At 43.7% G+C, this 27,052-nt stretch overlaps 1 protein-coding gene across 1 annotated transcript in view; it reads right to left on the bottom strand.

Annotated features, from left to right (window-relative positions):
* Window positions 1-3,261: 3,261 nt before the first annotated feature.
* The window catches only part of MAP3K14 (mitogen-activated protein kinase kinase kinase 14), a 37,208-nt gene continuing 13,417 nt past the window's right edge, over window positions 3,262-27,052 (bottom strand). Inside the window, exons 2-16 of the mRNA XM_040436818.1 lie at window positions 25,241-25,491; window positions 22,260-22,332; window positions 21,983-22,175; window positions 19,774-20,223; window positions 19,019-19,156; window positions 17,532-17,661; window positions 11,904-12,035; window positions 10,778-10,882; window positions 8,920-9,083; window positions 8,336-8,486; window positions 7,918-8,154; window positions 7,405-7,502; window positions 6,774-6,903; window positions 6,008-6,108; window positions 3,262-4,796 (exon numbers count right to left, since the gene is read on the bottom strand). Coding sequence (XP_040292752.1) covers window positions 4,563-4,796; window positions 6,008-6,108; window positions 6,774-6,903; window positions 7,405-7,502; window positions 7,918-8,154; window positions 8,336-8,486; window positions 8,920-9,083; window positions 10,778-10,882; window positions 11,904-12,035; window positions 17,532-17,661; window positions 19,019-19,156; window positions 19,774-20,223; window positions 21,983-22,175; window positions 22,260-22,332; window positions 25,241-25,475 — 2,571 coding nt within the window. The 5' untranslated portion in view covers window positions 25,476-25,491 and the 3' untranslated portion in view covers window positions 3,262-4,562. The remainder of the gene's footprint in view (window positions 4,797-6,007; window positions 6,109-6,773; window positions 6,904-7,404; window positions 7,503-7,917; window positions 8,155-8,335; window positions 8,487-8,919; window positions 9,084-10,777; window positions 10,883-11,903; window positions 12,036-17,531; window positions 17,662-19,018; window positions 19,157-19,773; window positions 20,224-21,982; window positions 22,176-22,259; window positions 22,333-25,240; window positions 25,492-27,052) is intronic.

Here is a 27,052-nt window from a genome sequence, read left to right as displayed (position 1 = left end):
TAGTGAAATGATGTCCACCTGTGTGCAATCTAAGTGTCACATGATCTGTCATTACATATACACACCTTTTTTGAAAGGCTCCAGAGGCTGCAACACCTAAGCAAGAGGCATCACTAACCAAACACTGCCATGAAGACCAAGGAACTCTCCAAACAAGTAAGGAACAATGTTGTTGAGAAGTACAAGTCAGGGTTGAGTTATAAAAAAATATCCAAATCTTTGATGATCCCCAGGAGCACCATCAAATCTATCATAACCAAATGGAAAGAACATGGCACAACGGCAAACCTGCCAAGAGACGGCCACCCACCAAAACTCACGGACCAGGCAAGGAGGGCATTAATCAGAGAGGCAGCACAGAGACCTAAGGTAACCCTGGAGGAGCTGCAGAGTTCCACAGCAGAGACTGGAGTATCTGTACATAGGAAGACAATAAGCCGTAGGCTCCATAGAATTGAGTTTTATGGCAGTGGCCAGAAGAAAGCCATTACTTTCAGCTAAAAACAAAAAGGCACGTTGTGAGTTGGCGAAAAGGCATTTGGGAGACTCCCAAAATGTATGGAGGAAGGGGCTCTGGTCTGACGAGACTAAAATTGAACTTTTCGGCCATCAAAGAAAACGCTATGTCTGGCGCAAACCCAACACATCACATCACCCAAAGAACACCATCCCCACAGTGAAACATGGTGGTGGCAGCATCATGCTGTGGGGATGGGACTGGGAAACTGGTCAGAGTTGAGGGAAAGATGGATGGTGCTAAATACAGGGATATTCTTGAGCAAAACCTATACCACTCTGTGCGTGATGTGAGGCTAGGACGGAGGTTCACCTTCCAGCAGGACAATGACCCCAAACACACTGCTAAAGCAACACTTGAGTGGTTTAAGGGGAAACATGTAAATGTGTTGGAATGGCCTAGTCAAAGCCCAGATCTCAATCCAATAGAAAATCTGTGGTCAGACTTAAAGATTGCTGTTCACAAGCGCAAACCATCCAACTTGAAGGAGCTGGAGCCGTTTTGCAAGGAGGAATGGGCAAAAATCCCAGTGGTAAGATGTGGCAAGCTCATAGAGACTTCTCCAAAGCGACTTGGAGCTGTGATTGCCGCAAAAGGTGGCTCTACAAAGTATTGACTTTAGGGGGTGAATAGTTATGCACAATGACTTTCTTTTTCTGTTATTTTGTCCTATTTGTTGTTTGCTTCACAATAAAAAAAGAAATAAAAATCTTCAAAGTTGTGGGCATGTTCTGTAAATTAAATGATGCAAATCCTTAAACAATCCATGTTAATTCCAGGTTGTGAGGCACCAAAATATGAAAAAAGTCAAGGGGGTGAATACTTTTGCAAGGCCTTCTCCTACTTTTGTGTCAGTTCATGTCTATGACATTTAAATCTCTCTTATCTGCTTGACAACTCCCTGCAGTGTCTTTTTCACATTTGATCTTTGTTACTATCATATTCATTACATTTATCTTTTCTTAAAGGGGTTGTGCAACCTGTTTATATTGATTGTCAGGATAGGTCATCCATATCTGATCGGCAGGGGTCTGACACCCAGCACCCCTGCCGATCAGCTTTTTGAAGAGGAGGCGGCGCTCCATGCGAGTGCCGTTTCCTCTTCATTACACCGTCCGTGCAGTGTAATGATGAGTACTTGAGAAGTGCAGTGTAATGATGAGTACTTGAGAAGTGCAGTGTAATGATGAGTACTTGCACCATTCACTTGAATGGAGCGAATATTTGTAATTACTCTGCGCCACAGCTGCAAGAGAGATGGCACATAGTGAAATCAAGAGGAAGCAGCGCTTGCATGGAGCGCCACCTCTTCTTCAAATAGCTTGGTGTTGGACCCCTGCAGATCAGATATTGATGACTTATCTTGAGGATGCATCAATACAAACAGGCTGCACGGACCCATTTTCGGGAACAAATGTTTGTTTAACACTCATTCCTGATAATTGCCCTGTGTAATTGTGCTGCTGATCACCCAACAAACAAGCAAAGCGTTTATGCAGCACGTAAAACCATTGTTGGTTGGCAGCACTGATACTGAAGACCTATTCTGAGGATAGGCCATCAATATCCTGAATACAGAAAATGTCTTTATTTTATGGATTTCAAATAACATCGAATCATTTCTGGTTTTGGCTGACCATGAACAGTTAAACACCTTCAATACTACAATGTGCAAACAGAACATTAAAATGCATCATCCTCCATGCATCATTTCAATTCTCATCTATGACATATCTAAAACAAAAATATGCAATTTCCAGAATTTATAACCGAGACGGCACAAAGGAAAGTAGAATTCAATTAGATTTTTATTTAGCATAAGGGTTACAGTTGTACAATTACATAAATTCTTTCAATTATTGCTATTTCATTCCCTCTTCATATATCTTACAGATATTTCCTGACCTGATGGCAATTACTATAACATGACATAACATCAGATGCTAACACATGATGTTCTTATTAAACCATTACATTTGAACAGATTTTAAAGAGAGGAGATGTGCAGTGTAAACACTGTAATGCAGCTGCGTCCGTATGCAATTGGGTTGGGTACCACTTCTAAGGCCTCTTTCACACGAGCATTCCGGATTTGCTTCGGATGCATCGCGTGTGCATTGCGGGAAACCTGTGAGAGTAGGCACGCAATTGCAGTCAGTTTTTTCAGCGCGAGTGCAATGCATTTTGGTTTCCCGCGTGGTTATAAGGGAAAAGAATAGCATTCTTAATACAGAATGCCTAGTAAAATGTGGGTTGAGGGGTTAAAAAATATAAAAAAATAACTCACCTTATCCAATTGATCGCACAGCTGGCACAGTCTTCTTGCTTCTTCTTTCAGGACCTGCAAAAGGACCTTTGATGACGTAATCGCCCACGTGGTGAGCGCGATTACGTAATCAAAGGTCCTAAAAGAAGAAGAAAGAAGACTATGCCGACTGTGCGATCAATTGGATAAGGTGAGTTATTTTATTTATTTTTCAATCCCTCAACCCACATTTTAGTAAGCATCCTGTATTAAGAATGTTATTATTTTCCCTTATAACCATGGTATAAGGGAAAATAATACAGTGAATACACTTTAATGGGGTCCGGAGTTGCTTTCATCCCCATCATCTCCTAGCAACCATGCGTGAAAATCACACTTGCCATTTTCATGCAGCCCCATTCACTTCTATGGGGCCTGCGTTGCGTGAAAAACGCAGAATATAGAACATGCTACGATTTTACAAGTGATGCGTGAAAATCACAGCTCATTGAAGTGAATGGGTCCGGATTCAGTGAGGGTGCAATGCGTTCACTTCACACATTGCACCCGCACGGAATTCTCGCCCGTGTGAAAGGGGCCTAACAGGTTGTGGCCCTCGTAGGGAACTTTTTACTTGCACATATCAAAGGCAGCCATGTTGTAGGTAGAGATTTCTCTCTTCCTTACTGAAGTAGGCTAAAGTATTATTACTATTTATTGATCTTACAAACCCCTCCCATTGTGTGGGTATCTGGTCTGTTTCAATGATTTGGCGAATCCACTGTTGGTTGGTTTGTATGCATATTTATTAATGTGCAGAACTTTTTCTAACCTGTACTGTTAGTATAAGCAAATGAGGTGAATAATGTTTGTTGCGGCCAAGCGGGTATATACCATCCATAGAAGCAGACCATGCAGCTTCTTTGGGGCTCTTGGGTGGTTCCATTCTCTTTTGTAATGAGTGGAGAGAAGCTGTGCAGAACAAGTCTCTCCAGCAGAACTGTATTGTTGGGTGGGGAATTTTCCCCAAGGGGAAGGAGCCCTACTGTCTTGGATGGTAATCTTGGCACACCATACTTGAAAACCCATTTTTATCTTCGCTATAGCCCCTTTTCTTCTATGTACATCACTACAGTGTCTGTGCACAAGCACAATGAAGAAAATGACCAACATCTTTTAACACACAAGTAATTTGTGTGTATGTAGCATTAAGGGGTCTGGTGGTCTAAGGCTACAGTACATATTATCCCTTTCTTCACCTGTCAAGACCCCCCTCCAAGTTCCTGAAAAACTCTGGAACATAACCTTTTTAACATATAGAAAAAGTGTCTTGTGCAGGAAAAGCTATCACATCTGAGGAACATCCATCTAAAATTTGCCTTAATGCACTGGCTGATTGGGTTGTGCTTTTAATGCTTGTGTAAGCCCCACAAAAATGCTATCCATCGGCTGCCTACCACATGAAAACCCAATATTTTACCATCATGAAGAACCAAATCAACACTGTATCTCAAACCACTGTATTATCTGGACAATTGTGGTTGGTCTATTGATTGTTTGGTTTATTGGTTGACTGGTTGGTTGGATAGCCTTTTGGAAGCCAAAAAATAGGTTAAGGCTATAATGAAACCTATATAATTTTCTGACAATTTCACACACAATTATAATTGTGAAAAAATATATTTTCTTCTTGAAAATATTATTACTACAACATGATCCCTTTTGTGTCCTTCTTATGAGATCAGATAGAACTCCAGACTTGACAATCAATAAGGCACATTTGTAGGAGTTTAGAAACCTCTAAGTCAAAGAGAGCACTCTGGGGTCCACAAAAGTTGGGGCATCTGTCCCTCCACCTGTGTATACCTCCCCTGTTTTCCCTTCTTCTATTTTCCCTTTTTTCACTCTCCAGAGCCACCTTTCACGATCAAGGGCTAGGGAGACCTGTAGCTCAGTTCCACAGTCTGAGATGTCTGTGTTATGAGGGATGGGGGTTCCTTTTGAGTTCACTATGGTGAAGGATTCTATAGGAATCTGTAGATACAAATATATAGACATGTTAGTAGAAGGAATTATAGCAGAAGTAGCATACTTCATTATCCAAGTAAAATAAATTTCATTTATATTCGTCACGCTAAAGTAATATATTTCCTTCAGAAGAATTTCAGTATTTCTATATAGTGGATTACTGTATGTACAAGCAAAATGCAATTTTTGGAGATTTCCTGGTGCGCTGATGTCCAGAGGGCCATCTAAGCCTTCCTCTTGGCTGCCAGCCCGGCACTTAACTCCTTAGTGACCACCCATATGCCTTTTTACAGCGGTCACTAAGGGGCCTTAGGCTGGGCCGCCGCCTTTTTACGCCAAAATGATACCAATGAAAAATACAAGTCGTCCCGCAAAAATCAAGCCCTCACATAACTCCATAGAAAGAAAAATAAAAAAAGTTACTGGTCTTGGAAAGGGGCAATGCAAAAACATTTTTTTCTTAAAAAAAAAAAGGGGTTTTATTTGAAAAAAAGTAGTAAAACGGAAAACAAAACTATATGTATTTGGTATCACTGTAATTGTAGTGACCCAGAGAATGAAGATATTTATAACGTAAAAACGCAGTGGCAGTATTGCTGTTTTTCCTATCCCTCCTAGAAAGAGTTAATAAAAGTTAATCAGAAAGTTATATGTGCCCCAAAATAGCGCCATTAAAAACTACAACTTGTCCCGCAAAAAAACAAGCCCTCATAAAGCTATATAGACGGAAAAATAAAAAAGTTATAGCTCTTGAAACGCGACGAAGGCCAAAAACAGGCTGAGGGATTAAAGATCTCATGCTCTCAGCATTAATTAATGTAGGAGCATCAAGTACTTATGCACCAGCGGTGCAGGTCCCTCCTGAATTTAACGGTATCACCATCCTCACATTGATGATACAGTTTTACGCTGTGGTGTAGGTGGCATATTTTGTGCTGCACTGTGGTATTTGGTTTTGCAGAGGCAGTATAATATGCTGCATTGTGCTGTCTGGGTCCGCTGGGGCAGTATGTTGTAATGCATGCAGTATTTGGTTTTGAAGAGGCAGCCAATAACAGTTCACTTTTAAGGTTTTTTGTGCAGTTTACAGGAAAAGAGTTAAATTTGATCTGTTTTCAAGGCTGAGAAAGTCTCACCCCTCTTAAAAGGTTTTGACACATAAGATGCAATATATAAGCTGCCTTATATCACAGTTCTGGTTTGATCAAGGTTCTTACCTGACTGCTTATTCCAACCGCCAGGTCTCCTAGTTTAGTCCTGCCAGACTCCCAGATATACAGGATCTCCCCACTGAAGGATTGAAGATGAACTTTTACCCCTGAAACACATGAAATGAGGCTAAGTTTGGCTCTACCAAAAAACTATAAGTGTACAACATTGTTTTATTCCTAATGTACCATTTTTTTCATCGCCCAATTATCAGAGTCATTGGCTTAACTAGAAAAGACTGGGCCCCATGGAAATTTTTTGAACAGCCCACCCCCTGGAGACTTCCTTACAACTTTTCCTCTAGCCAAGACTGCCCACACTCGCTATACAACCCTCCACCCACTCATGTAAACATATGAAAATAAAATGCTTACTATCGCTGGACAGAAGGAGGAGGTGTCAAGAGTTTTACAGTATGTCACTTGGACACTGTATGCCCCCTTTGTGCCCCACACAGTAGTTATTCCCCCTTAGTGCCCCTCCACAATAGAATGCTCCTTAATGCCTCCTTCACAGCAGTTATGCCCCTTTTGCCCCCACACAGCAGATATGCCCCCTTTTTGCCCCCACACAATAGTTATGCCCCCTTAGTATCCCTTTACTGTGGAATGTCCAGTTAGTGCCCCTTAACAGTAGTTATGCCCTAATTGATGACAAGCACAGCAGTCAGACTTGAGCTTGAGACAGTACATGGCCCATGGATTCCCTCTTTGGTGTTTCATAGAATTCTTTGTGTCATCATTCCCTTTAAAGAAAATAAATATCTCAACTTACCATTGAACCAACTGGGTGTAGCCGTGTTTCCTCCACTGAAGAATGAATCACTTTGTAAGCTCCAGGGCTCCATCTGGCTGTCCCAGGAATGAATCCCAGAACTTTTAGTGTCCAAAGTTGTAATGGAATCCTGTATAGAAAACAAGGGAGATTGTCATATAATGATGGTTTGTGAATGTATCTCAAGCTAGTGGCAAGTGATGAAAGAACAATAACTGCTATATACTGTATTTAGGGTGTAGCAGAATGGTAGAATTTCGTTGTGATCCCTGAACACGGGACCGAAACCAATTGTTTTTGATGCTCCAAATCTTAAAATTCTAAGGGTAAGGGAATGCTCCTTAAAAGAGAAGATATAACTCTTGGTGGTATTTTAGTTTTCTTCTGGCCAATGCCAGAATTTTCTTTATAGTAAAATCCCTATAAAGTTAGGTATCTTTATAGTATAACATCTGGCAGTGGTTAGTTATCGCTTTGCGTGGGAAGCTAAGAATTCTGTTCTATGACTGAATGAGCAGCCCTACGTAGCCATCTAGCGCCTATACACCAGGTATATCCTGTATGTCCTAAGAAAAATAGATAAAAAACAACACATTGAAATTATGTTTAATCAGTCTGACTATACCAGTACCTTGCGGCTGTGCAGAGGCTCCAAACTTTGCTCACTCAGAAACATTTGTTCATGTTCCTCAAGAAAGTAGGGTTGAGATAGGTTGTCCATGTAAAGATCTATAGACAGAGCAGTCAAGTGTTAGGCGTCAAAGCAATTTTGCTGGTTATAAGGGTATATTCAACAACTTCATGCAACATGCAGTCTTATATACAATCTTAAAGAGGTTATTTAGATATTTAGTACTGATGATCTTTCCTTAGGATAGGCCATCAATATTACATTGTTGGGTAAAGCAATTTGCTGCAGTTTCATCCCATTGAGGTGAATGGGACTGACCAGCAATTCCAGGCACAGGTACTATTTAGTGTAGATGCTCCCGGTAAATCATGGAGGGGATATTACATTTGGTAGAGCACCACGACCCCACACCAATATAGTATTGATAAGTGTATACCAAGGATTGGCCATCATGTTTAAAGAACTGGATAACCCCTTTAGGATTGCCTATAAGACCATATCAGCACACACTACCTCGTTCTAGACGTTCAATCTCCACTTCACATGATCTCCTCGCTTGTCCAACACTTTTCTGACTCGTCAAAGAAGCATCTTCTGTTATCTGCTGCATACCACGGCTCTGAACAGCCACGGCTTCTTCATGATAAGCCTTTAGCTGAGAACCTGGGACAACTGGGACATCTGTGTATATAGGGGGGAATATTCGAGGTTCTCTGTATTCTGAATTATATGGTGATTTCAGACCTCCAACTAAAAGAAAGAGAATACATGTAATTATTACATCTTCATACTAGTTTATATGCTAGTTTCTTGGCATGCAGGTCCTACTCTTTAAACAGAGTAGGATAGGCTTATTCTCAGCATGTACTGTCTGTAATATAGTTTTCCAATTTTAATATCAGAAGGTACTGGGTGGTAATACTGAGCTTACTTTTTTGAAGTGCAATGTCTACTTTGTGAATGAGATCCACTGCATCTGCTCTGTTACTAGGATCCTTCCGTAGTCCATCTACTATAAGATTTTGGGTTAGATGTTGACAGTTAGGGGGGATTTCTTGCAAAGGTGGTGGTTCTGTTGCAATCTAAGGATAGAAGAAGAATAGAATATGTTGCACAAAAATATAAATCTTGTTTGTGGACTAATTGGCTTAAAATGTCCATAATTCTAAGGCCTCATGCACAAGACCGTAGTTATAGTCCGCATCTGAGCCGCAGTTTTTGCGGCTTGGGTGCAGACCCATTCACTTCAATGCTGTCTGCATCCGTTGCTCCATTCCGAGGCCCCGCAAAAAAATATTGCATGTCCTATTCTTGTCCATTTTGCGGAGAATAGGCATGTCTACAATGGGCCGCCCGTTCCGCAAATTGCAGAAGGCACACGGGCGGACTGCAAAAAACGGCATGGTCGTGTGCATGAGGCCAAAGGCTGCTTTTTAATGTGTACATACAGAAGGTGGAAGTACTCTTTATAGTTTTGACTTATTTTATTTAATTTGACAATATTAATATACTTACCTTCAGACATAAGGGTGCTTTGTGTGTGCGGCTCCACGGATGCCAGCCATTTAGCATGTGAAGAAACATGCAACATGCACTCCACACATCTAATTTTGTGTCACAAGGCTCCCCACGCACGATTTCGGGGGCCATGTGTGTTTCAGTACCTGGGACATAGTCACCTATAGGAGACAATAAGTACAATTACTATAGTAATTAGAAGCTGTAAAATATTTTTCACTTTTATCAGTTTTTACATGGTGCAAATTTCAGGCCGATTATCAGGAACAAGCATTAGTATGAACACTCGTTCCCAATAATCAGCCCGTATAAAGGTGCCGTAGATCAACTGATAACCAAGCAAAACACCTGTTCATCGGGGGAAACCATTGTTGATGTAGACACCTAAATTATCGTATGTGGGCAGCAGATCATGCTGTGTAAACACTCGTCCCCATACAGTGGTGTGATTGCTGCATGTAAACGTACCTCTTTACCTCCACTGATGGAAGAAACTGTTCCTTCCCAAAAACTTCCTGCTCGTTTGTGGAGGTAAAAAGTATGCTTTTATCATTTTTAATCTGTAAAAAGCTTCGGGAGCGAGGATCTGTGTTTGACCTCGTTCCCAGGGCGGCTTTGCTAGCTGGGAGGCTCCCTGCTCCTAGGTCTGCCTTGAGCGCCGAGCTGATCACTCGGTGCTCGATTGGTCGGTCTGTCGGTCATGTGACGCTGGCCACGTCACATGACTCTCACTCCCCACTATAAATACAGGCAGCCTGCTGGCCACAGGTTGCCTGTTAATTTAGGTTCTTGGCGTTTGTTGGATACCTGTACACTTACCTGATCCTGTTCCCTGACGATCCTTTGCCTGCTCCTCCTGTACTGCGCATCCCTCCTGGTATTTTGACGTCGGCTTCCACCTGACTATTCTTTGCGGACTCCTTTGGTACTTCTCGACTCTCCTGGTATTTATGACCCCGGCTTCTCCTGACCATTCTTTGCTTATCCCTCTGTACTGCGTTGTCCTCTTGGTTTTGACCCGGTCCGTTCACTATCCGTTATTTGTCTTGTCTGTCCTTCCCGCATGTATCCTAAGTTAGGGACTGCCGTCCAGTTGTCCCCTGTCATCAGGACTCGTGAGGCAAGTAGGCAGGGCCAGGGGTGAGGGTGGAGCGCAGTCGTCACTATCCTCCCCCCTGTGTGTGTGTGTGTGTGTGTGTGTGTGTACGTGACCGTTACAGATCTTAAGGTGTCCCTCCTATTCAAATTCCCCACCCAGTGTGACAACGGGAGTGGGAAGGCACAGGGTGCATGCTGAGCAGTACAGTTTTTGAGGCAACAGGCAAAGGAAATGAAGATCAGACATGTTGGATGAGTTGTTATCAAAAGTATCTGACAGCGGCTTGTCTCTTTCCCAATTTATATAAATGTACACACTGAGCGTGCATTTTAGGCTCCATTCACACGTCCGCAAAATAGGTCCGCATCCTTTCCGCAATTTTGCGGAATGGGTGCAGACCCATTCATTCTCTATGGGGACGGAATGGATGCGGACAGCACACAGTGTGCTGTCTGCAGCCGCAATTGCGGAGCGCGGCCCCGATTTTGGGTCCGCAGCTCCGCAAAAAGATAGAGCATGTCCTATTCTTGTCCGCAGCTTGCGGACAAGAATAGGCATTTCTATGGGGGTGCTGGGCTGGTGTGTTGCGGACCCACAATTTGCGGGTCCGCAACACACCACGGACGTGTGAATGCAGCCTTATGGGGGTCTTAGCTTAAACTAGTACCGTACCCTCAAGGACAAGGTTGTTCTAGGCTATTTTTCGTTCATGTGTCTGTACTTGGGAACTTTTCATTATCTAACACTGTCACCTACCTGTCAGTAGCCGTATCTTACAACCACCAGAAGGGAGATGTGCTGCATGCCCGAAATCACACAAGTATGCAGTTTTGCCATGATCTGACAGAAGTACATTGTCAGCTGAAAAAAAAAAAAAAGGAAAAAAGCTTAGATTGAAGACATTATACAGGAACAGGAGAATACAAAACCCAAGAATAACAGGAAGACACAAATACCTTAGTTTAATGTAGCTTAAAGAGCAAGTTCACTTTAAAGAGGGTTCCAGGCTCCTGATACTGATGCCCTATCCTCAGGATAGCTCATCGATATCTAATCAGTGGGGGTCCAACATACTACTCCCCAGCCAAGCAGCTGCTTTCTGCAGCCTCTAGCACCGGAACTAGCACTTTTAATGGACAGGAAGCACAGCTACGTTCAAAGTGTAGTGACCATAATGGGTTACTGCGGCTCATCTCCCATCCACATCAGTGGGTGAACTGCAGTAACCCAGCACGGCAACTACTCTTCCTGCGCCAATTAAGAGCTTTTTCTGGCACTGGAGGCTGCAGGGAACAGATGATCGCTGGGGGTGTGGGTGTTGGGGTTCTTGGAGGGTTTGGACGACAATACACTAATTATATGGGGACCTTTATTTAGGGAATACTATCAATCATTGACAATAACCAAATGCATTGTCTTGAGCTCAGAAAGAGCAGAGATTTATAACTATAAATTATGAAATTATTCAATCTTTCCTACAAAACTATATTTCAATCAGCTCAGCTCCTTCTGCACAATGTGTCATGTGCATTATAGTTCTATTCATTTGAATGGAGAGTTGCAGGAGATCACGAGATCTCCGAGCTAAAAGCTGAAAAGGAGCATCACTTTGAAGAATGCTACCAACTGAGCCCAGCTCATAGGCTGTCAATAATAATAGATTTAAAGTATAGGTCAGGGGTGGGCAACCTGCGGCACCCCAGCTGTTGTGAAACTATAATTCCCAGCATGCTCCACTTATTTCTATGAGAGTTCTGAGAAGAGCAAGTATGCATGCTGGGAGTTGTAGTTTCACAGCTGGAGTGTTGCAGGTTGCCCATCTCTGGTATAGGTGAGCTTGCAAAATTTCAAGGGACCAGGACAAAGATTTTGTGGTACTGACCTTTTATGTCTCCATGCACTATATTGGCAGCGTGAAGGTGTTTTAGCCCTTGCAGTACTTGCCCTGTGTAATATAGGGCCCAGTCCTCTGCTAAGAAGCCACTTCTTTTGATTAGCTGGCCCAGAGATCCACCTGAAAAATATCATAGACACCAATTAGCTTCATTGTTCACATTAGTGAATTATAACTTGCCATGTAAAAGAACTATAGTCCACAACATACTGAAAATGTACTTGGTAAGGTATCTCTGTATAATGTATCCGAAAGAAAGCTGCTTATCTTGGTCAGGCAGTACAATGCACTGGCCATGTCATTACCCCTCTCCCCGCTATTGAGACTGATGACCAGAATCAAAATACATGTGACAAGTATGTTACCAGGGCTGAAAAATCATCTCTAAAAAGCACTGCTGTAACCGCAGTACAGAATTAGTGCACCATCACCTGGACATGGCCACCGTGCAGTGAGAACCGCATGGCCATGCAAGCCACGACAGTATTCTTTTAACACAGATGTTTGAATTCAGCAATAATAATTGGGCGGTTTTGTGGGTTACCCCATTGCCATTAACAGGGCCGGCTCCAGGTTCATGTGGGCCCTTGGGCGATAAATCCCAGTGGGCCCCCATGAGGCATTTTTTTACATTGACATGTCCCCCTGTGGCTCCTACACGGTATAATGACCCCCAGTGGCCCCTATACAGTATAATGACTACTAGTGGCCCTTCACACAGTATAATGAACCCCCAATTCCCCCCCCCACTGTATAATGACCACCTGTGGCCCTGCATTCAGAATAATAACCCCCAGTCGCCCCCATTTAGAATAATGACCCCCAGTAGCCCCCACACTGGGGGAATACTGTATGGAGGGGGCTCTGGGGGTATTTATACTGAATGGAGGGTCATTGGTGATCATTACTAAATGGGGGACACTGGGGGTCATTATACTATGTAAAGGGCCCTCACAGTATAATGACCCCACAGTGGCCCTCCATTCAGAATAATGACCCCCAGTCGCCCCCACACTGGGGGTTATACTGTATAGAGGGGGCACGAGGGGTTATTATATTTAATGGGGGCTCTGGTGGTCATTATGCTAAATGGAGGGTCAATGGGGATCATTATACTAAATGGGGGGCACTGGGAGTCATTATACTGTGTAAGGGACCCTCACAGTGTGATGAATGACCCCCCAGTGGCCCCCTCACATACCTATCATTGCAGGGGAGCTGGTGGTCCTGTCATTCACTAACCGCAGCTCCCAGCTCCCCACATGAACCTGGAGCCGGCCCTGAATGACCACCAGTAGCCCCCACACGGGGGGAATACTGTATGGAGGGGGCTCTGGGGGTCATTATACTGAATGGAGGGTCATTGGTGATCATTATACTAAATGGGGGACACTGGGGGTCATTATACTATGTAAAGGGCCCTCACAGTATAATGACCCCACAGTGACCCTCCATTCAGAATAATGACCCCCAGTCGCCCCCACACTGGGGGTTATACTGTATAGAGGGGGCACGAGGGGTTATTATATTTAATGGGGGCTCTGGTGGTCATTATGCTAAATGGAGGGTCAATGGGGATCATTATACTAAATGGGGGGCACTGGGAGTCATTATACTGTGTAAGGGACCCTCACAGTGTGATGAATGACCCCCCAGTGGCCCCCTCACATACCTATCATTGCAGGGGAGCTGGTGGTCCTGTCATTCACTAACTGCAGCTCCCTGCGCTCCTTCTCTCCTCCGGCCCGCTGCAGCAGTGAGCCAGGCCTGGAGGAGAGAAGGAGATGTGCAGTGATGGAGCTAGAACTGACTGGGCCCCACAGCAAAATTTAGTACGCCCCCCTCCCCCCCAATGTGTGTTCACATTACGTTTTTCCTATCGGTTTGATGTATACACATGTGCAGCACTCCACGTTTTTGTATCCTGCAGAGTCAAGTAAAAAATGCATACGTTAACGTATATGTTTTTTTACCATGGAACTGTATGGTGAACGGACGCCACTGTACGGCATCAGTCTGAGGCATCTGTCAATGCATACATTTTCAGTATGCATTAAATCGATGGCAAAAATAGGATGTGAACCCAGCCCTAGTGTCAGAATAAGCACCAGTACACAGCGGAGCAGCGTGGAGGAGAGGGGAGGCCGCCATGTACTGACAGAGCGCTACCTGGTCCTGGTGGTCAGGGATGAGGACTGTGCTTCCCAAGGATCATTTTCTACTGGGAAATACAGGGAACAGTATAATACACTAGAATCTATATAATATAACGATATTAGCCCCACCCCCCGAATAATCATACGATTAGGGGGTCATTTATTATATAGAAATACGTCTATATTAGGCGTATTTCTGACACAGATGTGGCGCAAAGGTCCTTAACACCGCAATCTGTATCTTTTCCCGCTCATGCCAGGTCTAAAATAAGTGGTGTGGGCAGAAAGGGATACAGTTATGGCCATCCAGTTATTGGATACCACCGCCATATAGTGATAACACCGCCATATAGTGATAACACCGCCATATAGTGATAACACCGCCATACAAGGATAAAACCACCATACAGTGACCGGATAAAAGGGTATAAGAGGGCATAGTACAGGGAATGACTATGGGCACTGCACAGAGTGTGGTAAGAGGGCACAATGCAGGGTATAAAGGGGCACAGTACGGGGTGGGGGGCACAGTCACATGACCCTGTGATGTTAGAAGGTCCTTATGGTGAATGCGGTTCAGATGCCACCATAATGAGAGGCAGAGGAGTGAGACAGGGGCCCGAGCCCTGGATGGACAGGAGGGGTGGACACAGCAAGTAGGTTGAAGAGGCTCTGAGGGGGATTCATACAAGTAGTGGCAGGAGGTCTGTGCAGGGCAGCAATAGGAGATAGGAGGGTGGGACAGGAGCCCTGGATACATGAGGGAGGAAAGGAGACAGCAGGGGCTCCATAAGGGTGATATAGGACAGGATATGGGGGGGGGGGGGGGGCAGGTGTCATGGAGACAATCAGCTTAATAAAACAGTAACACAACTAAATAGAATGAAGCAGCAGTGTCCCCCCCTTTCCTTCTGTCCCACAGAGAAGAGACAGTCACAGTGCAGACTCACTCACAGACTGTCTCCACACTTCTCTGCTCCAGCTCCAGCCGTGCGGTCTCTCTCCAGTCTCCTCAGGCAGCGTGTGTCCTGTGTAGAGGGGGCGTGTCCTGTGTAGAGGGGGCGTGTCCTGTGTAGAGGGGGCGTGTCCTGAGTCTCTGCAGCTCAGAGGGCCCACCAGAGGGGTACTGCGTATGTGAAATGACAGCAGTGAGAGCTCCCATCTGTATTGATGGAAGTGCTCATAGCAGCTCAGTGGGCCCCCCCAGGAGCATTGGGCCCCGGCACTTGCCCGGGGATGCCGGGTTATGACGCCGGCCCTGGCCATTAACAATGTAGGCTGAAAACAAACAGTGTAAAACAGAATAAAAAGATGCGTGGTATATAGTTTTGCAAAATTATGCAAAATATAAAAAAAATACACAAAATTCACAATGAAGCATAGTGGCATACAAGGCACAAAATAAGTCAACCAAAAATACAGCACAACCCAGAATTGCAAAAAATCCAATACTGCTAGATCCTTGGATGCATCAGTCTTCATGGGACCAAGATCCCTGTGTGGACGAACCCTTAGTGGATCCTGAATTTGGCACTAATATACTAATAAGCCGGATAGCCTTAAAGGGGTTGTTCATCCTGGGGACCTCATCCTCATTAGATGCAGTTGATCAATTTGGCTTAAAGAGATTTTCTAGGAGTACAATATTGATGATCTATCCTCAACCATATCTGATAAGTGGGGGTCCGACTCCTGGCAACCTCGCCGATCACCTGTTTGAAGAGGCAGAGAGCCACAGCAATTTACACTGCATAGTAGTTTTGCTTGGTTTTGTAGCCCAAGCCCATTAACTTGAATGGGACTGAGGTGCCTATAGACTATATGACGTCACTAGCCTAGGAGGAGGCCGCAGCACACACCCGAGTGCTGTGGCCTCATCAAACACTTGATTAGTGGTGGTGCCAGCAGTTGAACTGCCACCCATCACATATTGATGATCAATCCTGAGGATAGGTCATCAATACTGTACTCCCTGAAAACCCTTTAAATAAGCTCAACAGGCTAACCATGCCCACAAACTGAAGTAAGTGGTGTAAAACTACAAAATATCAATATTTTTTTTTGCGCCAATAAGCCATACTTCCGCAGTGCAGAACTTGATAAATCCTATTCTGAATATCTATGGATGTCTGGTTTACAAATACAAAACCAAACTACTTATCAGACTACTTATCCTTGAGCAAGGGAATCTCAGTTCAGCAGTTAGTAACAAGATATGTAACTCTAGCTGTAACAGCTAATTGTAGAATACTTAAATCAGCCATACACATGACTACTGACCAAACCCATGTGTACTCCAGATATCAGGGGAGAAAAAAGTTGAGTATGTTAGATTTCAGCATGCCCAATTCTTTTCTCTCAGTAAGATAAGCCACCTGCCAAAGGAGTCTGGCAGACACTTTTCTCCCCTCTCCCACCTACAACGGACAACGTCTGCTGGCCGGTCATGCAGTTTTATGGGGGGGATAGTTGTTGTCAGTGCACTGTCCCCACTGCAGGTGGTTAAAGTGTTACTGTCGCTGTATTTCATGTATTATATGTCCCATGGGCTGTGTATGGAGTGGGAGGTTCCCTAGTTGCTAGGAAGGGCTGGCTCCACCCTTTCTTTTCTAGGAGGAAGAGAGTTGCAGACGAGTACACCGCTAAGGAGCAGTGCTAACACGGAAACCATCTTACTCTGGATTATAAGCAGTAAAAGTCACAGTATTTATGTCATCTCTTGAGGGAAAGAGCTATTGGATTCTACAGAAAGTTGAATGTCCACAAAGGAGATGTGCAGACCATTTGTTAGAGAAAGGTAGCGCACCTACATTGAGGCTACAGACATCTCTGCATGTGGTGGGGGCAAGCTTCAGGTTCACAGACTGTGTTCCACTGAAGATACTAGAGATATATCTATATATCTGAAGACAGAGAAAGTGCACCCCTTAGGCTGGGAAAGGAGAGATTGTATAGCATGATTGATAGAGAGAGACCAGCCTCCCATACACAGCCTTAGAAATGACATATGCCAACTGTAAAAACTGCACTTCATGCTTGTGTGAATCATCTGCAAAATAGCCTCAGTAAAGTACAGTGGACTTGATACACTAAAATCTGGCCTCGTCATTGTGTGCACCAACATTTTCATTGCTATCACAGCAATTCAGGAAACCCTGCCTTGCACCTAAAACATAACACGACTGAGGGCACCCCTCCTAACATCAGGCAGGAGCTCCAACATCAGGGTGTGCCCCTATAACTGCACAGCCCAGGGAGCATCCGAACTTTGGGTACAACTACTCCCAACCTTCCCACCACCCCTGCAGCTCACTTCATCAGTTATCTTGTGTGTAGAAGCAGCTTTAATTTTACTTCACACATTCACCCATATCTGGTGAGATTTTGGGTGTTAGTGCTAGATTTACAACCATTTCTTATTACTTGTCATTTGTAATAAGTCAGGAGTCCTGAACCTTACCCTCCATGTGCTTTATAAACACAGTGATCCAGGATCCTTCTCGGACAGCCCCGTACACTGGGATTATTTTTTCAGAATTGACAGCTAGGCAGCAGGTCAGCTCCTCAGATCGAAATCTGTCGACATTAATCTGAAAAGAGGAAGAGGAGAAATAAAATTAGACCTGGAGGAAGTGAAAGTGAATGGATTAACTTCGACCTGCTCTTTTACATTGTGTTTACGCCACATGCTTATGCCTCCGATGTGAAACATCTTTAAAAATGTAACATCTCTTTATGAGCTACCTACACTTATGTTGAGGCCTAAAGTGGTTGTCTGGGTTCCCCATTTTTACTCCTGACATGAGCATCGGAGCATTTCATAGCTTTTTTGTTTATATTATTATTACATTGCTATGCTGAGGCTTCTACCTAGCAGTGTTCCTGGTGACGTCACTGGCTCTGATGGGCGAGCTTTAGAGTTGCCCTACCCGTTTTACAGGCTAGAGCAGGGCTAAAGCCCACCCATTAGTGCCGTGACGTCAACGGGCTCACTGCTTAGGTGGAGGCTTCCTGCAGTAGCTGGAGAAGAAATGGCATCCATACGAGGAGCAACATTTTGCATGAACTGCATCATGACATCCTGACGTTCGCTCTGACGCCTCACTTCATGTAACAATTCCTGAACGACAGGCTTGGGGTGACCAGCGGGGTCCATGGCCTCAGTGTACTGTCACGGCCTAACCCATAAAGCCCAGGAAGTGACACGCGCCGGCCCTTAAAGGGAACCTGTCACCTCTACTATGCTACCCTCACTGAGCGTTTCTAAATGTTCATTGTGTTACCCTAAACATATAAATTACACTTTTAATTTCATTTGCAGACGAATTCAATAAGTATTATGCATTTTTGTACTTCCCGCCTTTTATGCAAATTAACATAAAAGAGTCATATCTTACTTGTGTGACCAGAGAAGAGTCATATTTTCAAGCTCTGACTCATCTCAGGTTAATTTGCATATGTATCGAATCAGTTTTTTTTACACAATAAAAGTACACAGAGCTATGGGGACTGGGTATTGTGGATGTGCTAGAGGCGATCTAGCAACCCATGTCCTCAGCTCTATACCCAAAATCCATGTGACAGGTTCCCTTTAAGAAAGTGCTGCAGGAAACAAACAGCAAGCATGCTGTGGCCAGGGCTGAGAGCAGACTGTGGAGCGGATCCAGAACAACAGCACCCACACTGACGGAGCCCAGAACATGGCGCCCGGGACCGCGGCGGTAAGCAGGGGAACAGCGGGGCACAGCAGCCAAGTCTGCCAAAGTGGGAAATACCCTTTGCAGAGGCTATTTTCTCTGGTCATACAAAAAAAGGACCCCCCTTTATAAAGCGCATATAGCCAATAGGGAATGTGGTCCGGTGTTGTCCAGCTGGGACAACCTGTTTGTCCTTGATGCTTTTAAATAATAAAGCCTATATGGACATTTATGAAGAAGTTATACTTACTGTTTTAGCTGCAAATTTAAAACCAGTTTCTTTGTCCTTTCCTAAGAACACATCTCCAAATGCTCCACTGCCCAGCACCTCTTCACTTTTTGTCCAATGGATATTTGTTTTGTATTCATAATCTTGCGTCTTGAGACCCTAAAGAAAATGAGAAAATGTGTCTTATCTAATAAAGTCCTATCAGAAAAGGAAAATCATATCAGCTGTGGTATCTTGACACAGATGCTGTTTTTATCCCTAAAAATAACTATGTTTCCTGTAAAGACTCTGCTATTGGGTTTAGTACTTGCAGGTCCATGATGATAAATTTTCCCACAGTCTCTTTACAATACGACATTCTTTAATCTAATCAGCCTGTAGGAGCGACAGGGACATCACCATTACACCTAGAGGCTCAGCTCTCTCTGCAACTGCCGCGCTCTCTCCACTTTGATTGACTTTAGGACAAGTCAGGGCCAGGTGTGATGACATTTTCACTGCCTGGCCCTGTCAATCAAAGTGCAGAGGGTGCACCAGAAGCAGAGAGAGCTGAGCCTCTAGGTGTAATGGTAAGGCCCCAGTGTTCCTAGAGGATCATTTGCATATATTAAAACTTCATTTTTCTCAGCAATTTAGAAACATGTGCCAAGAGCACATGCAACAGGTCAGCCAGTTTCCTACGTACAAATCTGCTGACAGATGCCCTTTAAATGGGTTGCTTAGTCAGTTCTCTAGGTCCAAAATTATGTCTTAATTAGTTCAGTATATTGTTATACCTTGTTCAGTAGGATCCCTTCGTTGACCAACTGTTCATGATCATAATCATCTTTCTTCCAGGATTTGGCTAATGTGCACAAGTTGTAGGGTTCTCCAAAGCTTACACTATCCTTAAGAGCAAACAATACCCCCTCTTCCACAGATTGGGTTTTTGAGTCTGTAAAGGAGTTGGAGAACTTGAAGGAACCCCTCTGTAGGTTAAATTTTTCATAATCATCAGTCCCCAAAGCAGTAATAATTTTAGATGATTGATCAAGTAATAGATTTGATGGAGGCTGAAGCTTTCCAGCACCCACATGGTAGATGCATTGACATGGACTGATAAGCTTGTGGAGCACTTTTAGGTTGTCATAAGCATAGGGTTGTGAGTTTGGAGGCGGGTACTGAATGTTTTCATTAGTTGGTTTGATGCTACTTGTATGCCATTGTTTTGACTGAGATTCTTCATCCTACAGAAAACCAGAAAAACAATATTTAATTAAGTCTGCTCTACTCTACTAGTCAATTAGTGTCCATACCATCACTTGGTAAGACGTTGCAGAGCCATCAGGAGATGAAGTGGTACATTGCTTTATTTGCACTGCTGCCACTATAGTAATCACAATTGCATTCTGATTGACAATTGCTATCCCCATCTGGCTGAGGCCAAAATAGCTAGCCAAATCAAGGAGATGATGGACTTTTTTTTAACCAAACTGTAGAAATAGTGCTTTTTTTAAATCAATGAAAATAGGACTAATTTCACACAAATGTGTTTGGTCTGGGAAACACGCCCAATGTAACAGATCCTGTGAGTTCGGCTCAGAGTAGTGGTCCAGGAAATTTGTCTCAAAAAGGCAACCCTTTGCATACACACTATTAGGGCATATGGACTTCACAGAGAGGAGTCTCCTGTTGGGGAGTCCCCGGTATGAAAGAGAGGGCAGAGCTGTTAGGCTCCATTCACACGTCCGCAACGTGTTTTGCGGATACACGGAGCCGCGGATCCGCAAAACACGGAAAGCGGCAATGTGCGTTCCACATTTTGCGGATCGAACATTGCCGGCACTTATAGAATATGCCTGTTCTTGTCCGCAATTGCGGACAAGAATAGGACATGTTCTATTTTTTTGCGGAACGGAAGTGCGGACCCGGAAGTGCGGATCTGCAATTCCGTGTCCGGGCAGCACATCATGCTGCCCCATAGGAATGAATGGGTCCGCAATTCCGTTCCGCAAAATGCAGAACGAAATTGCGGACGTGTGAATGGAGCCTTAACAAACAGGGGTTCTTGCTGTAGCTTGAGCCATTCATTTAATGGGGGACATGTAGTATTACATTTTAGATGGAAATGTCCCCTGTTCAAAATCCACTGTTTTGATAAAACTTTTGATATGTTATAGACTCGAGACATATCAAGCTTTTAGATCTGTGGGGCTCTGAGAGCTGAGATCCCCACTGAATGTTATAAAAAGGAGAGAGAAGCTCTCGCGTATTGTGCTGTCTCTCCTCACTGTAGGAGAGGAAGAGAGATAGCCTCAAAAGAAAGTCTATGGGACCATCTTGATTTCGTCCCCTGCAGCTAGGAGAAAGAGTGTGATATTCTAGTGACCAGTGGGGGTCTCAGCACTCAGACTCTCACCGATCCAAACTTTTGAGATGCCTCTATGACATATGAAAAGTTTTCTGAAATCCCAGTGAACCAAGGTGGCTCCCAATTTAAAAGAGGTTGACCATGATTCATCTGAATGGGGATGTTTTGGCAGAAAGCAGATGGATTTCTGCAAGGCTCATTCAGATGAATGGAACCGAACAGAAACTCCGGCAACAAAATCTGCCTTATATGAAGGCACCTGTACTAGCATCATACAATTTCCATGATAACGTCAAGTAGAGGAACTTTTCCACACAAGATAATGGCCGCTAAATCTGATCCACTTTTTACATTAATTACCAAATGTTAAATTTTCTATGTAAAGGTCGATTGTTGGGAGACACAATTAATGCATATGAAGGGTTCATAGAAAACGTATAGTATGCACAGGCAGAATATAGGTAACTACACCTAATCACCTTGTGATGGTGCCCTGGTTTCAGACTAAATTCTCTGTTTCAAAACATAGTAGATTGCAGACAGCTATCAGCCCTGGTGCCCCCAGTAACAGATGTAGACAGCTATCAGCCCTGGTGCCCCCAGTAACAGATGTATTTTGCCATAGCTCACATTACCTGTACAGGTATCGGTGTGCGTGTCTCCTGCTCTGGGGTGGTCTGGCTTCTTATAGCTGTGGTGGCATTGTTATTCTTAACACTTCTTTTCCGCCTCTTTTTCTTGCTCTTTGGAAATCGTGGTGGCTGTGCCAATTTGCCTTCTGTTGCATTTACCACATTATTTGGAATATGCTCATTGCATTCGGTTAAACTGTGAAGAGATGAATTCATAATTGATTGCAAATGCCATAATAGCCCCCAGGTCTTTATTAGTAGGATGGATGTGTTGAATTACCTGTACTGCTTGGAGTCTGTGATGTACAGAGGACCTTCCTGGGAAGTTGGGCAAATTTCTTGATTATTCTCACCTGAAAAGTGATACAAAATATTTGTTTTTATAAGCTGTATGTAGATCTAAGGGAGGTTATATGGAGTAATAGGAGGAGATATAGAGAGAGGTTGTATGGAGTAATAGGAGATATAAGGAGAGGTTATATGGAGTAATAAGAGGAGATATAGGGAGAGGTGATATGGAGTAATAGGAGGAGATATAGGGAGAGGTGATATGGAGTAATAGGAGGAGATATAGAGAGAGGTTATATGGAGTAATGGGAGGAGATATAGGGAGAGGTTATATGGAGTAATAGGAGGAGATATAGGAGAGGTTATATGGAGCAATAGGAGGAGATATAGGGAGAGGTTATATGGAGTAATAGGAGGAGATTTAGGGAGAGGTTATATGGAGTAATAGGAGGAGATCTAGGGAGAGGTTATATGGAGTAATAGGAGGAGATCTAGGGAGAGGTTATATGGAGTAATAGGAAGAGATATAGGGAGATGTTATATGGAGTAATACCGTAGGAGATGATATAGGGAGAGGTTATATGGAGTAATAGGAGGAGATTTAGGGAGAAGTTATATGGAGTAATAGGAGGAGATCTAGGGAGAGGTTATATGGAGTAATAGGAGGAGATCTAGGGAGAGGTTATATGGAGTAATAGGAAGAGATATAGGGAGATGTTATATGGAGTAATAGGGGGAGATATAGGGAGATGTTATATGGAGTAATAGGGGGAGATATAGGGATAGGTTATATGGAGCAATAGGAGGAGATATAGGGAGAGGTTATATGGAGCAATAGGAGGAGATATAGGGAGAGGTTATATGGAGCAATAGGAGGAGATATGTGGAGAGGTTATATGGAGTAATAGGAGAAGATATAGGGAGAGGTTATATGGAGTAATACCGTAGGAGAAGATATAGGGAGAGGTTATATGGAGCAATAGGAGGAGATATGTTGAGAGGTTATATGGAGTAATAGGAGAAGATATAGGGAGAGGTTATATGGAGCAATAGGAGGAGATATGGGATAGGGCTGCGCATCTTCACTCGTCTCACGATTCGATGCGATTACGATTATCAAGTCCACGATTCGATTCGATTCGGCGATGCATCACGATGCATCAAGATTATTACCCAAGTCCCCTTGTTTTTCAGAGGATTCCGGCAATCTGGACGCAAACGGATGCATTTGTCAGGCGGATCCGTCTGACAAATGCATTGAAATACCGGATCTGTCTCTCCGGTGTCATCTGGAAAAACGGATCCGGTGTTTATTTTTTTCACAGATTTAAAGGTCTGCGCAGATCGGAAGAACGGATCCGTCAATGCAGCAATTTTAATGCCGGATCTGGCACTAATACATTTCAATATAAGTTTAAAGCTGGATCCGGCAAGTGTTCAGGATTTTTGGCAGGAGAGAAAACTGTAGCATGCTGCGGTATTCTCTCCGGTCAAAAAACGTAAGAGGGACTGAACTGATGCCTCCTGAACGGATTGCTCTCCATTCAGAATGCATTAGGATAAAACTGGTCAGTTCTTTTCCGGTATTGAGCTCCTAGGACGGAACTCTATGCCGGAAAAGAAAAACGCAAGTGTGAAAGAACCTGAGAGACCATCAGTATGTTAGTCCTGGAGGTTTCAGGTTGATAGATCCTGTGTATGCTACATTGTATCCACAATAACCATCCTCTCAGTAGGGACTGATACACGTGTGAAGGGGCTCTGATGGTGCAGGATCAGTAACTGTCAGTAAATCTGACACCCCAGCAGTTTCAGATCCCTGCCCTTAGCTGAGAGTTGTCAGTGTGGATCACCTCCTGCTGGGAGCAATCTCCAATAGTGTGAGATAAATGTAGACATTCCCAGACTGGCCACTAGGGGCCGCTGTTTGACCGCCTTTCATAGACCCGGAACCTAAAGTTCCGTCCACTGTAGTAGACGGAGGGGAAGAATACGAAGAGACACAACCGAAAAAAATAAAGAAGAAACATGGCGCGGGCGGCAAAGGTATGAGAAGCGGCAATATGAGCTGTGTAGGTGGCAGGCGGTAGGTGGGTGTATATGCTGTGTAGGTGGCAGGCGCTTTGGAGGTAGATATTACATACTCATAGGTGACAGAACTTACCTCGCCGCCAGCCACCGCACGTCCGCACTGCCGCCTGCTTCTGAGTGTCTGACTGGGAGCCGGAGATGCGCGGAAACCACGCCTCCGGCTCCTCCTCACTCAATCAGACCTGGCTCACTCAATGTTGTGGCCACCCCCTCTGACACGTCAGCGGGAGGCGGGAGGCGGGAAAGAAGGCGCCCAAAAACTTTTTTCCGACTCGGCTGCACGGCGGACGCGACGCTGACGTCATCAACATGCATCGATTATTTAAAGCAACCGCATCGATGCAGAATCGCCGGGGGTCGAATCGCGATGCATCGATGCATCGATTATATTCGACAGCCCTAATATGGGATAGGTTATATGGAGTAATAGGAGGAGATATAGGGAGAGGTTATATGGAGTAATAGGCGCTATAGGGAGAGGTGATATGGAGTAATAGGAGATATAGGGAGATGTTGCATGGAGTAATAGGAGAAGATATGGGAGAGGTTACAGGGGGTAATAAGAGGTATATGGGAGAGGTTATAGAGCAATAGGTATAGTAGTAACAGTTATGGTATAGTAGCTGAAACATACAAATGCAGCCGAGCAAAACTTGATGGTTACCGTGTTCAGTAAAAAATGGTAAGAAAATGTTAACTGACTTTTCAATGGATTTCAATGGCTTTTGTCACAAGATAACCGAGATAACACTGTGACATGTTATCAGAGTCAATTTGAGCTCGGCTAGATCTGTAAAGCTGAAACATTACAAGTAGCAAGTTATGTAAAACTTGAAGGAAATTTGGGTCAAAGAAATTCAATATAACACGACAAGATCTTACATTCAGGTTGTGCTATGATGGAGATTCCCAGGGCAGAGCTGTCTTTAGTCTCGGTGGCTGTTCCCTTCAGCAGTAGTTTGGCCCAGTGTCCATCCTTATTCTGGAGAAGAGCTTTGGGTATTCCTGCTTCAACTGCTTTCTTATCTACCGACTCAAGAGGCTTAATGAGCTTGAGAGAGTGCACAGGGGTCTTGGAGGAGACTGTCGTTTGACCGTCATGGCAGTCTATGGCCATGTTTGTTTTCTATAACCTGAAGACAAATGATAGTATGAGACATGTTGTATTCCTATTGAGAACAGGTCCTTTCAATTCATTTCCTATTGACAAGTGCACATATTGTTGATTTATGCACTGGCTGGACGGGTTTGACAACATAGATTTTTGGTTCCTTATGTCATTGCTGCAACATGCTAAGGAGCATATGGTCGAATGCATTCACTTCTCCACAAGGAGGACTCAACATGTAATTTTTCCAGTACTTTACATATGTCTTAGTCCTAAAATACTCAAACATGTACAATCTGGAGAAAAGTCAGATATTGCTTGTGCTGGGTGGGATATAAAGCTCATTTAAAGGCTACATCTTTATATGGTAAAACAAGTGCAGGGACAAGGCGACATCACCAGAGGAGGACACACTGGCAACAATTCATACTGCTCCACATAGTAGTAAGAAAAAATATAAACTGCAAGTGCAATTATATCAATACAATCAATCATCAAGGCAGAATGTATTACCCATGCTGTGCCTCCTCCGAGATGGCACCAACCCTGATGCACGTTTCGGCTAAACTTCGAACCCCCAGACAAAGGTTCGCCGAAACGCGATATATATATTGATTTTGTTGCGGTGTTAGGCCAAGCTTTATTGGTATAATCTTTATATGATACTCTAGACACTTTTTAGTTATTCCCAACAAGACATGGATGATGGTCAGTTCTGTTTGTAGAGCCAAGAATGCTCCTTCTGCTCCAAAATGGCTTCAATTTATACGAAAAATAATATTGTCTTTTGACCATGAGCATGACAGGGTCCCTGGAGATCGGGCCAAAACTAGATTGACCGCATCTCTTGTTTTAATGGGGGTGGGGTATCAGAAGCCCAGACATCATGAAGAGGAGATAGACAAAAGACGAAGCCCTCCTGTTCAATATTATAATAGGTGGACCTGAAAGGAACCCATTAAATTATTTGCTAATTTTGGCTTGACTTGTTCATTCTATTGTCAAATCAGTATTCTGAATGGAATGAACTTAAAGGACATCTGTCAGCATGATCACGTTGCCAGGCCCTGTCAATGAAGTGCAGAGAGAGCTGAGCCTCTAGGTGTAATGGCCACGCCTACATTGCTCCATTTGCATTTATTAAAACTGCATTTTTCTCAGCAATGCAGACACATATGAACATGGGACCAACACAGATGCCTTCAGCTGCCAAGTGCACATGTAACAGGTCAGCCAGGTTCATAGATACAAATCTGCTGATGGATGCCCTTTAACAGTACGGTACACATTTTAGTGGAAGCTAATGGCAAAAATAATATACTTCATTGCATCAGTTATGCTGCGCACACTCCTTTGAAGGCAATGGCTGAAATACTGGATTATATTTTGCCACTAAATACTGCTTTTCTAAGGTTAGTACAATGTGATATTTAATTATAATTTTTTTACATGTGAAGAAACACAAATCCATTTCATTTACCTATTTTTCCTACAGAGATGGATTTATTAGTAACAGTTTACGTCTCTTGTATTACTATATTTTTACTGACTCACCGGTATCTTATCTATCATGAGTGATCACGGTT

The sequence above is a fragment of the Bufo bufo genome, chromosome 6 (assembly GCF_905171765.1).
Source record: "Bufo bufo chromosome 6, aBufBuf1.1, whole genome shotgun sequence".
In the NCBI taxonomy this organism is placed as follows: Eukaryota; Metazoa; Chordata; class Amphibia; order Anura; family Bufonidae; genus Bufo; species Bufo bufo.
The sequence above is the reverse complement of the archived record's forward strand: the minus strand, read 5'-3'. Positions and strand labels throughout refer to the sequence as shown.